Source organism: Piliocolobus tephrosceles, chromosome 18, assembly GCF_002776525.5.
Source record: "Piliocolobus tephrosceles isolate RC106 chromosome 18, ASM277652v3, whole genome shotgun sequence".
NCBI lineage: Eukaryota > Metazoa > Chordata > Mammalia > Primates > Cercopithecidae > Piliocolobus > Piliocolobus tephrosceles.
Genome location: NC_045451.1, coordinates 58,005,346 through 58,018,231, shown reverse-complemented (window position 1 = coordinate 58,018,231; position 12,886 = coordinate 58,005,346). Strand labels below are relative to the sequence as shown.

The 12,886-nt window shown below is 39.6% G+C and overlaps 1 protein-coding gene across 3 annotated transcripts in view; it reads left to right on the top strand.

The window, feature by feature from the left end:
- Window positions 1–12,886, top strand: part of TTC39C (tetratricopeptide repeat domain 39C) — a 115,312-nt gene that overhangs the window by 26,072 nt on the left and 76,354 nt on the right. For all 3 annotated transcript variants that reach the window (XM_023207772.3, XM_023207773.2, XM_023207774.2), the window contains exon 2: window positions 12,692–12,740. In XM_023207772.3, coding sequence (XP_023063540.1) covers window positions 12,692–12,740 — 49 coding nt within the window. The remainder of the gene's footprint in view (window positions 1–12,691; window positions 12,741–12,886) is intronic.

Sequence of the window (12,886 nt, the reverse complement as noted above, 5' to 3'; positions counted from 1 at the left end):
AGTGAGCTGCACTCCAGTCTGGGTGACAAAGCAAGACCCTGTCTCAAAACAAAACAAAACAAAACAAAACGTGGGCCAGGCACAGTGGCTCATGCCTGTAATCCCAGCCCTTTGGGAGGCTGAGGAGGGTGGATCATCTGAGGTCAGGAGTTCAAGACCAGCCTGACCAACATGGTGAAACCCTGTCTCTACTAAAAATACACAATTAGCTGGGTGTGGTGGCAGGTGCCTGTAATCCCTGCTACTCAGGAGGTTGAGGCAGGAGAATTGCTTGAACCTGGGACACGAAAATTGCAGTGAGCTGAGATCGTGCCAGCACACTCTAGCCTGGGCAACAAGAGCAAAACTCCATCTCAAAAAAAAAGAGAAAAAGTGAAATTCTGTTTTTGTCATCTTGTTGAACTTGTCTGTATTTTAAATTACTTCCGTGGCTGAGTATATTTTGCCACACTCAGGATGCATTCTTCATGTACGTGTGTGCTAGAAACGCATCAGTCAGAGCAATAGTCCATAGGAAGTAAGGGTCAAGGGCCTGGTTGTTATTGTTTTTACGGTACCTCTTAGAGAGTGGCTCAATAATGATCTACCTGTAGATAATTACTACCTCAGGCTGTGGGAATGGACTGTCCAGCCTCCTGGTTATTCTTCCCTTCAGTGGGGAGGAAAACCAGAGTCGACTGACCCCAAAAGTCTTCCCATCCCCTGCCTGCTATGGGCTTACAGCTTCTCTGATCTTGGTGTATTTCATGGCTTCTCAACACCAGCCAGTGAATTACAAAGTCTTTTTGCTGATAAGATGCAAGGCCATATCACAAGCAGTTAACAAAAATAAACAGAAACCGCAGTGGCTGTACGTGCAAACATCGCTGTACACACAGGGGCCATGCTTCTCTGGGGACCGGTACCCCTCCAGGCCTGAGGTGCCCCTGACCTGCAAGGATGTCTGGGGTGAGCTGGTGGTGGCTACAGACTCCCATATTCCCCAAAAGGGTGGGCACATGCTCAAAACAAGTCTGAACAGAAGACTGGACCTATTTCAAACATTTGTAAATCAAACACTCATAAACTAAATGGCTGGGGTGATCAGTGTTTTAGAGGCATGCCATCCTTCAGATTAAAAGGTCCCCAAAGGTCATGGTTTGAGTCATGTCTGAAAAGCAAATAAAGTCTTTCCATGAATTTCCCCACAGCTATCTTCTGGTAAAGGAAATAAGCACATGTACTTTTGTTAGTAAAAGCAGTTTTACAGGTTCAGGTGATGAAGGTCTTATATCTGGTCATTTTTTGACGCTGTGGAGGACAGTTCGTCAGATGAAACGGGAAGTATGAATTTTGTAGGCCATGGTTGGTTCACTAAACAAGCATGTATTGGGGACCTGTTAAACTCCAGATTCGTTGTAGGTGGTCAGGACAGCAGCAGGTAACAGAGATGGGGTCCCCACTCTTGGGGACTTCCATTTATTCAAACAAATAATGATACAAATATCAAATAGTAATAAGTGCTCTGCAGAGAATTAAAATATAGAGAGTGATTGGAGACATGTTCATATATCTTTAGAAAGAACACTAGAGAAGGGAAGATCAAAGATGGCAAGTAGCCTTTTTCAGATTTCATCAAATATGGTGTTAGGGAGCCCTCATTTGTCCACAAAAAATATGGTGACAAGGGATGTTGATGTGAGTCAGAGTAAATACCATTTACTCACTTTGCATCGCTGTGTATTAGAAGGGCCATTTGGACTTTCTAGTTGCCAAACTGGGCGGTGTGTGCTCTCTGAAGAGTAGGCGTATTCTTGGTCATCTTTGCGACCCCAGCACATAGTGCTGGGCCGGCTGTGTACTCGGTGTTCAGCAGACATGTTTTGAATGAGTGAGTGGAACAAAACTAAATTCATTAGAATTTTTCCTAAAGCCCTAAGTATAGAAAAGGTCACTTTTTATTTATTTTAAACTGAAGAACATTATCTAGTCATGACTTAGATGGGTGATTTTAACATTAAATGTCTTGCTTTAAGAAAAAATTTATTGCTTTTTTTTAAAGAAAATTTACAGTTTTCTCTTAGATAACTTTGGTGGAGCCAAGGAACAAACTGGAAAACTATAAATTATTTATTAGACTATGATCCTGAATTTTATTGTTTTTGTTTGGCCTGATTTCTTAATCAGCCTCCTAGTTATTTGGCTTGGATGGAGGTGACGTTTTAATCCCTCCAGGAGCAGGCTCAGTGTCAGCCGTGTACTATGGAAACCACTGAGAATTGGAAATTTATCATGGATCCTTAGAAGATGTGGAGCAGTGGAGTGCGCAGGGCATGGAGTTAGACCTGGGTGACTGTACCTGTCTCTGAGGCCTGTTGGGAGGAGGAGACCTCATGAATGAGATAGAGCCAATGGTATTATTGGGGAAGTGATTAAACTTTTTAGAAATACCACAGTAATGAATTTTGTTTTATAATCTGATTTGTAGCAGGATTCAAAAAGAGACATTCCACGGATACTATCGAATCATATATGAGACCTCTAAGGATGCTATCTGTAATACATAAAGGAAGCATTGAGAGGACTTTTAAAGTAAGATGCTTTCAGAATAAATCAGATGTTTTCCTTTTGAAAAATATTCTTAATAACAATATGAATAGTGTCAAGAAAAACCCTTCAAATAAACCATTTCCCCTTCTATTTTCCTTGGCCACCGTCTGAGGGAATAGGTTGCTTTTCTTCTTAGACCTTTGATGTAGAGTTCTCCACTTATCACTTCCAAGACACCTTTCCCTTTTTTGCATATGGAAGATGCTCTGTTTAATAAACCGTTGAATGAATGCCACGTGAACAAGGTGCTGAAGACGTCACTGTTCTTTCTTCCTGTCATAATATAAGTAGAGACAAGTCTTTCTCTTTAGGTGGTGAGTGATATAAAAGCTTTTATGTTGTGTGGCGCTGGCTGAACAGATACTCCTTTCTCTGTGATTGCTGCAACATCTTTCAATTAAGGTTGAGGCCTCCAAGTTGCTCCTATAATAGTTTCTCATGTCTGAATGGTGTTACAAAGTAAGTTCAACGAATTTGGCAAACATAGCTCATTGCAGCAGCACTAAATTAATCTTATCTATTGATTGTTGCCACAGTGTATTCAAGTTAAAGAACTTGAGATATAGAACAGTAAAAATGAGCCGATAGCCCAGGAACCACAAGAACAGTACAGACTATGTGGGGGCTACGTTCAGACCATCAGTCTCCTGTGAAATTGGGACATTTCAAGGCTTTATTTAGTGCTGACTTTTACGTGTTCAAAGCACATATTTTTAGTTTTTAACTCAGCCCTCATCAGATTATCAGATTCCTTATTATAAAACCCTTTTTTTATTTTTCTTGGCACGGGGGGGAGGAGTTAGCTAAGTAGAGAGATTTCACAATTAAAAAGGAAAAAACAATTTTTTAAATAAGAGAATGAGCAAACGTGGCCTTTTCCCCCTTTTTTTAAATTTTGAAAGGGATGCATTAAAAATCTTATTTATACTACTTATGTGGATAATATAAAAAGTGATCCTCAAATCACTTGCATTTGTTTTTGGAAAAAAAATGCAAAAGACTGTCTTGGGGAGTGACCTCATCTAACTGAGGACTGTTCTCTACTTCTTATGGGTTCAGTTCACTGCCAGCCTTGTGCTCAGGGTGCTCTGGGCCACAGCTGGGCCCTGCAAGGCCTCAGCTTGCCACTCAGTGAATCACTCGTTCCCACATAAGCGGGATCTGGCTGTCTTGTATTGAATCGCCCCATTATTCTGTTTGGTTGACTGGATGATGTATTCTAATGAGAAAATTGTATCAAAGCCACAACCAAACCACAGGGATGTAGAACAAGTAAACCGACTTAAATGATGCATTTTTCTCTCTAAAAGGAGTGTAAATGTAGAAAGTGTCTGTGGTGACAACTTGGAAACAGAGATGATGATTAGAGCAGTTTCAGTCGTGACTGTTAAACCTCCCCGCTGTACACACGCTTTGCACTGAAGAAGACCACCTTGATCTTCTTGCCCCTCACAGCAGTTTTTTCATTTTTTGTCTGTATGTGTTGAAAAATGTACGCAGAACTTTTGTTTTCACATTAAATTCTATCAAAAAACATTTTTAGGTCTTGATGATATTCCATCTGGTTATTTATGAGTCATTTATTCTATTGTAGAAAGTTTTTTCAATTAATTTTTTAAATTGTAAAATATACGTAACAGAATATGTCATTTTACCCATTTTTCAAGTTTTCAGTTCAGTCATGTTAAGTACATATACATTGTTTTGCAACCAATCTGCAGAACTCTTTCTCATCTTGCAAAACTCCAACTCTGTACCCATTAAACAACAGCTCCCCTTTCCTTTCCCCACCTCCAGCCCCTGACAACCGCTATGGTGCTTTCTGTCTGTACGAATTTGACTATGACAGGTACTTCATAGAGGTGGAATCATACAGTATTAATCTTTTTGTGACTGGCTTATTTCACTTAGGATTATGTCCACAGAGTTCATCCATTTCGTCACATGTATCAGAATTTTCTTTTTTTTTAAGGCTGAATAATATTCCATTGTTTGTATATCACATTTTGTTTATTCATTCATCACTTGAGTTGCTTCCGCCTTTTGGCTGTTGTGAATAATGCTGGTATGAACGTGGGTGCACAAGTATCTGAGTCCCTGCTTTTAATTCTTTTGTGTATATGCCTAGAAGTGGAATTGCTCGATCATATGGTATTTCTATTTTTTGAGAAACTGCCTATAGTTTTCCATAGTGGCTACACCACCTTACACTCCCACCAACCGTATGCAAAGGTTCCAGTTTCTCCACATCCTTTCTAACGCTTACTTTGTTTCATTTGTGATAGTAGCTATCCTAGTGGGTGTGAGGTGGTGTCTCACTGTGGCCTTGATTTGCATTTCCCTAGTGATTAGTGATGTTGAGCTTCTGTTTATGGACTTATGTGGCCATTTGTATGTCTTCTTTGGAGAAATGTCTATTCAAGTTCTTTGCCCAGTTTTTAATTAGGTTGTTTGTTTTTTGTTGTTGCTGAGTTGTAGGAGCTCTTTATATATTCTGGATATTAACCCCTTATCATATATATGATTTGCAAATATTTTCTCCAGTTCCATAGGTTGGTTGCCTTTTCACTCTGCCGATTATGTTCTGGGAGGCACAGAAGTTTTAAATTTTGATGTAGTTCAATTTATATACTTTCATTACCTGCGCTTTTGGTGTCATATTCCAAGAAATTGTTGCCAAATGCAGTGTCATAAAGCTTTTTTCCAATGGTCTATTAAAACCCAGTTTTTCTGTATTCTGGATAATGTTGCAACAAATGGCTTCATGCATGTGGTTTTCTTTTCTTGGCATTGTTTTACTCTTCTTTCAGAAGGAAAGATGATATACCAAACCAGTTTTGTCTTCTTAAAGCCCATTTTTGATGATAACAAGCAAAGCAGAGGATATCACCTGTCCTTTTGGCAAAAATTGTGTTTCTGAAGGCAAGGTCTAAGGCCTTAGAGAAGCATTCAGTGTTGCCCCTTTTGCTAATTGTACAAAGTTAACTCCAGTGTTCCCCCTGGGACTGTGATTTTTAAACAGCAGGGTCCCAGAAAGCAGAGTTTCCATTAAGAGCAGCAGGGGTGAGTACATGCAGTTTTTTCTTCAGCCCTCAGATCTCAGGTCTCAGGGCTGCCGTGGAAGACGTGGATGACAGCTGCAGGCTGATTAGATTCAGGTGGCCCCGTGCTTCATTTCTAATCCCCAAGAGTCCAAACCCGCCACACATTTGAAGGCGAAAAAAGTCATTTTGGAAAATTCTAAGAACTAAACATTAAGTAAGTTTAGAACATTTTCAGAAAAATGAAAGACAAAAAATTCCAGCTATTCACTACTTGGGGCAGTAAAATTGCATTTAAAGAAACACATTCAGTTAGGGACTGTTTTACAGTAATGATGCCCACTTATCTAAGTGAGAAATGTTCCTTTGCGAATCAAATATATTCATTCTCTTCCACTGTGTTTCAGGAAATAAAATCTTCATCTGTCCAATTTTTAATGTCTTCGAGAAACCTTAAAAAAAGTCCAAGGCAACGTTGGTGAATATCAGAATGAGGATCAATTACTTCCTTTCATTCACAACAGGTTTTCTACCTTTGGGTGACATACAGAGAGAAAATTTTAGAGTCGTTTTATTACTGATGGTTCTTTTTTAAAAAGCAAATGGAGTGAACATAAGAGGCCCTCTCATGAAAGGATTCCAAAAGACACCTTATCTTTTGTAAAACGTATGTCTGTTTTTTAAATTGTTTTTTAGAGACAGGGTCTCACAATGTTGCCCGGGCTGATTTGGAACTCCTAGTCTCAAGCAATCCTCCTGTCTCAGCCTCCCAAAGTGCTGGGGGTATAGGTGTGAGCCATCATGCTTGGCCTTGTTTTTTAACTTTTTATTTTGGAAAATTTTATACATCTTCAAAAGTACGTGGAATAATTTAATGAATTCTGATGTTCTTGTCACTCAGCTTCAATAATTATCAAGTCAGGAACAGTCTTGCTCTGTTTATCTTCTGTTCCCTTTTAATCTCTTTGCCCCAAATTATTTTGAAACAAATCCCAGTCAACATATTTTATCTGTAATTACTTTCATATATCCCTCTAAAGAGTAGAAACTCCTTTAAAATATAGCCACAGTACCATTGCACACCAAAAAATGAATACTAATTTATTAATATAATCCAATAGTCATCAATGATCATTTATCTGATTGTTTTTCTTTTTAATATTTTTCTCTTTGTCATAAGGAAAAACTTAGTACAGTAAAGAACTTTTACAATGTGAACACCAGTGTAACTACTATCCAGGTAAAGTTCTCAGACATTTCCAACACTCCAGTGCCCTCCTTTGGGCTCCTTCTCAAATTGATATTTCCCCAGAGGTAGCCACTGTCCAGACGTCTGTCATCATCAGAAGTCAGAGTAGTGGTTTTGGATTTCATATACATAGACTCATCTAGGCTATACTCTTTTGTGTCTAGCTTCTTTCACTCAGCGTTATTGCATATGAGATTAATTCGTGTTATTGCATTGAGTGAATATGCTGCAGTACTACATCTGTTCTACCATGATGGACGCTTGAATTATTTTCACTTTGAGGCTGGAATGAATAACACTGCTGTTAACATGGTGTATGTGTCTTTTCGGGGAGCATAATCATTCATTTCTGTTGTGAAAATTACTGGTTTACCCAGTAATCCCATGATTGGGTATATACCCTAATGAATATAAATTGTTCTGCCATAAAGGTACATGCATGCGTGTGTTCATTGCAGCACTATTCACAATAGCAAAGACATAGAATCAACCTAAATATCCATCAGTTGGAGACTGGATAAAGAAAATGTGGTACATATAGCTGGGCGCCATGGCTCACACCTGTAATCCCAGCAGTTTGGGAGGCCAAGGCGGGTGGATCATGAGGTCAGGAGATGGAGACCATCCTGGCTAACACGGTGAAACACTGTGTCTCCTAAAAATACAAAAAATTAACCGGGCGTGGTGGCGGGCATCTGTAGTCCCAGTTACTTGGGAGGCTGAGGAAGGAGAATAGCGTGAACCCGGGAGGCAAAGCTTGCAGTGAGCTGAGATTGGGCCACTGCACTCCAGCCTGGGGGACAGAGCGAGACTCCATCTCAAAAAAAAAAAAAAAAAAAAAAAAGTGGTACATATACTGTGGAATACTATGCAGCCATAAAAAAGAATGAGATCATGTCCTTTGCAGGAACATGGATGAAACTGGAGGCCATTAGCATAAGCAAACCAATGCAGGAACAGAAAATCAAATACTCCATGTCCTCACGTGTAAGTGGGAGCTAAACACTGAGTACATCTGAACACAAAGAAGTGACCAACAGACAGTGGGGCCTGCTTGAGGGTGGAGGGTAGGAAGAGGGTGAGGATGGAAAAACTACCTATTGTGTACTGTGCTTGTCACCTGGGTGATGAAATTATTTGTACACCAAACACCTGTGACACAATTTACCTGTATAGCAAACTTTTACATGTACCACAACCTAAAATTAAAAAAATTAATGACAAATATATGTGCATAAAATTAAACCACTGTTAAATCCATTAGAGGCTAGATGCGATAGCTCACACCTGTAATCCCAGCACTTTGGGAGGCAGAGGCAGGTGGATCACTTGAAGTCTGGAGTTTGAGACCAGCATGGTCGACATGGTGAAACTCCATCTCTACTAAAAATACAAGAATTAGCCAGGTGTGGTGGCATAAACCTGAGGTGCCAGCTACTCAGGAGGCTGAGACACAAGAATCACTTGAACCCGGGAGGCGGAGGCTGCAGTGAGCCGACCACTGCCCTGCAGCCTGGGTGTCAGACAGAGTCTCAAAAAAAAAAAAAAAAAAATTATTAGAACAAATAATAAAATTATCAAGTTCATAATTAATAAAAAAGTTACTGGGGTAGGCATATGTTTAGATTTAGTAGACACCAATAAGCGACGTAGGAGAATACTAGTTGCTCCACATCTCACTAACACTTGATATTGTCAGTCCTTCCTGACAACCTGATGAGTATAGTGGTATCTCATTTTGTTTTTAATTTGTATTTCCCTGATAACTAATGATTTTCAGCATTTTAAATATGTTTATTGACTTTTGGATACCCTCATTTGTGAAGTGTCTATTGTAAGATTTTGGCAGTCTTTTTAGTAAGCTTTCAGTCTTTTTTTTTTTTTTTAACTGATTCATGGAAGTTTTTAATGTATCCTGAAGATGAGCTCTTAGGTGGATATGTGTATTGCAGATATCTTCTCCCCATCTGTGGTTTGCTTTTTCCAATCGCTTATGACCGAACAGAAATTCTTAATTTTAATTGTCTTGATGTCTGGTAAAGTAAGCATCTAACTTTGTTGCTGTTCTTCAGCGCCATCTCGGCTCACTGCAGCCTCTGCCTCTCAGGTTCCAGTGATTCTCCTGCCTTGGCCTCCCATGTAGCTGGGATTTACAGGCACGCCTGGCTACTTTTTGTATTTTTAGTAGAGACAGGGTTTCACCACGTTAGCCAGGCTGGTCTCGAACTCCTGACCTCAGGTGATCCACCTGCCGCAGACTCCCAAAGTGCTAGGATTACAGGCGTGAGCCACCGTACCCAGCCATATTCTTTTAAAGATAAAAAACTCAGTGAGTTTGCTTTTATTCTTCCAGTTTGTATTCTGGACTATAGGATTTAAAAGTTTATTTCATCCTTTTTCCTATGCACAGAGTCCTGGGTCCCAGCAAACACTGATATAGTTGACTGATTGCTTTCTCACATACTACGACCCAGCAGCCTTGCTGGGTATATAAGAATATGATTACTGAAAGCAGATTAAGATTTTTCTTTTGGCCACCTTTTGGGGTCAGTTTTTAAGGCTATTTCACAATAGGGATATATTGTCAGATTACTATGTTGTAAAGTCTCTTGGACTAATTCTGCTCTGGTGTTATGTTACCAACTGGATTTGCTTTTAGGGACATTTAAGTCACTTTCTTTTGACTTTAGGGGTTGCATTATTAACATCCAGTATTATTGTGAATAACTTTTACATGGTTCCAAAATGAAATCTACAAAACAAGATGTATAAAAGGGAACTTCATTTGCATCCTTGTTTCTTCTTCCCTGTTCCCCTCCCTCACCTTATAGGTATCAATTTTGAAAAAAATGTTATAGATTATCCTACCATTATTCTTTCAATATCAGCAAATATTTAGTCTTTTTTTTTTTTTAAATAGGTTTTTCACTATGGTTTATTTCACTTGCCCCATTTTTTGTATATCTTCTGGTGTTTAGAAAGATTTGTATTTGGGTTCTAAAACTTACCTTTATATGCAGCCTTCACATAGCACTCACACTCCCCTCTTGTTTGGTCTTTGTCTGTTGGTTCCAAATATGAGCAGTATTGAAATGAGCTGGGAGCCTCTTCCTCCCGCTCCACAGCACCAGTTTTGAACTAATGACCTTCATACTCTTTGAGAACATTTCTATATCTCCAAAATGAATGCATTTTGTGTAGAGACACATGCATGGTCCTCAATTGATTAGGATGTGGTAAGTTAACTTAGGATCACTTGAAATAAGTTTAAGAAAAAAAAAAGTGGGCGGGGTGTGGTGGCTCATGCTTGTAATCCCAGCACTTTGGGAGGCCGAGGAGGGCGGATCACTTGAGGTCAGGAGTTCGAGACCAGCCTGGTCAGTATAGTGAAACTCCATCTCTATTAAAAATACAATTAATTAGCCAGGCGTGGTGGCGCCTGCCTGTAATCCCAGCTGCTTGGGAGGCTGAGGCAGGAGAAGGACTGGAACCCAGGAGGCAGAGGTTGCAGCGAGCCAAGATTGCGCCATTGCACTCCAGTCTGGGCAACAGAACAAGACTCTGTCTTAAAAAGAAACAACAAAAAAACCAAGGACCAAGTGAACCACGTTAGATCGAGCTCTTCTAACAGTGAGTGATGTGCAGCCTGAGAGGACAACCGCCCGCCCCGAGTGGGTTGTCACGTGCCCGATGCACCCGGTGCTGTGTGGGAGGCAGATGGTTCTTCAAGGAGGGAAAATGGTTTCCTTGGGCTGTTGCTATGGTTTTTTTCCCCCACTTAAATGATAAGATGGTATGTGAAGTCAAAAGGGCCGGGTTAGGTACCATGAATAATTAATTGCCACAGCTCTCAGAAACCTAATTTTAGCCAAGAATAAGAAGCAGATGTGGCAACAGTAGGCCCTAGTTTCAGCTTCCTTCATTTTTCAAATGGCAAAGTGGCTAATATGTAAGCAGGGAAAGGGAAAAGGAGGGAAAAGTCGCAGTACGCAGCACTTGATTGAGACGTGTCTGTTCCTGAAAGACAGAATTCTGTGTCATCCCTTCCTTCACTGACTGGGATTTGCGGAACACCTGCTGTGTGTGTAAGGTGGATATGATATGTATAGTAGGGTAGGGTAGCAGCCTGTACTGTTACACCCAAATAGTGCTATGGGATGAGAAAAACTAACATGTATTTTGAGGCAGATTGTGGGGATGACAGATGCTACAAAAGTGTGCTGTTTGATCTAGGTTCATGGGTGTGAGCGCTGGTTAGGGACTCCTCACAAGGGAATTGACCTTCCCATTTCTTTTTTCATGTTGATTTAAGTAACCTATTAAATGGGATAAGCAGACTGTTATTAACTGTAGAATTTAGGTAGGTACTGAGTAGGTGAAAAAGAAAATGGTAGCAGAAGGTTAATGTTAAATAGAGTCCTGGATATCACACACACTGTCTTTCTCTAACACACACACAGTGCACCAGGAGAAAAATGAATGTGTGTACCCTTTAACTCAGTAATGCTACCTCTAGCATTTTATCCCAAGAATATATCTGGCCTTGCCTGCAAAAATGTATGTACAAGGTATCCATTAGGCATATGTGTGTGTATACACACACATTCAGACACATGTAAGTGTGCACCTTCTCTTTCCCGTAGACACACACATACTCTCACTTTGCATATATTCTGTATTTATAGTCAGAGATTGAATACGTTGTTTCATGCCTTTTTGTAGTGACCATATAGTATTTGCATAATAAAAAATCAATAAAATGATTTTTATTTAAGAAGGTAATTACAACTAGCTTTTCCTTTTAGTGCAATTTATAGAGATCTGGATTTTGTACTATTTTGGATTTTGAAACAGAAAATTTATATTCTTTTATTCTTTAAATTGGTATTGATTTGCTTTCATTTTTGGCTTACAACAAAATCAGATGATTACAAAGAGGGAATGGCTGACTCTTAGGGAGGCATTCCTAAGGTTCTCGGATTAATGAGTGAGTTTGTGAAGTCTGACTCAGTGAAGAGACCCTTTGATCTACTCTAGAAACTATATTGATTTTCTGTGTTGAACATTTGTAACAAGTTTTGCATTTTAAAAATGATCTAACTGGTAACGGTAGAAGATTATTTTAAAAATGAATAATAACTGTCTTTCTTTGGCCATGTTTTTGTAGTTGTCGGGTTGTTTCTATCTTTTTTTTTTTTTTTTTGAGACAGAGTCTCACTCTCGCCCAGCCTGGAGTGCAATGGCTCGATCTTGGCTCAGTGCAACCTCCGCCTCCCGGGTTCACACAATTCTCCCAGCCTCGGGCTCCCGAGTAGCTGGGATTATAGGCACCCGCCACCACTTGCTGCTAACTTTTGTATTTTTAGTAAAGATGGGGTTTTGCCATATTGGCTAGGCGGGTCTCCAACTCCTAACCTCAGGTAATCCGCCTGCCTCAGCCTCCCAAAGTGCTGGGATTACAGGCGTGAGCCACTGCGCCTGGCCTGTTTCTACCATCTTTATATTTATTGTGTCAACTCTTTAACAACCACAGTTAAAAAATGTACTAAGGCACTGTCTATTCTAATTTGACTTTTTGTTTGCCTTAATTTGAAGAATCAGAGGCAAATTCTATCCTGGCAGATAGAGCTGTAAACCACCTTGCCTCTTTACCTCTTTATTAGGGTAATTTAATCTGCTTGATGACCTTAACTTCTTTTATCCAATTAGGAGGATTATATGGTAATCATGATATGTCAAATGCTTTTAAAATAAAATTTTACAGTGAAAATAATTTTATTGTGTGTGTGTGTGTGTGTGTTTTTTTTAACAGAAATCATAGCCCACTAATGAGTTTTGGAGCCAGCTTTGTCAGTTTTTTGGTAAGTTGATATCTTAAGACCTATTGGCATAAAAGAAACAATTATATAAAGTAATGTCTGTTAGTGGCTCTCAGTTATATAGATATACTATTATAGAAAGTCTTTTAGAGTCTAAAACTGAAGTAAACTTTTTGCCTATTACCCAA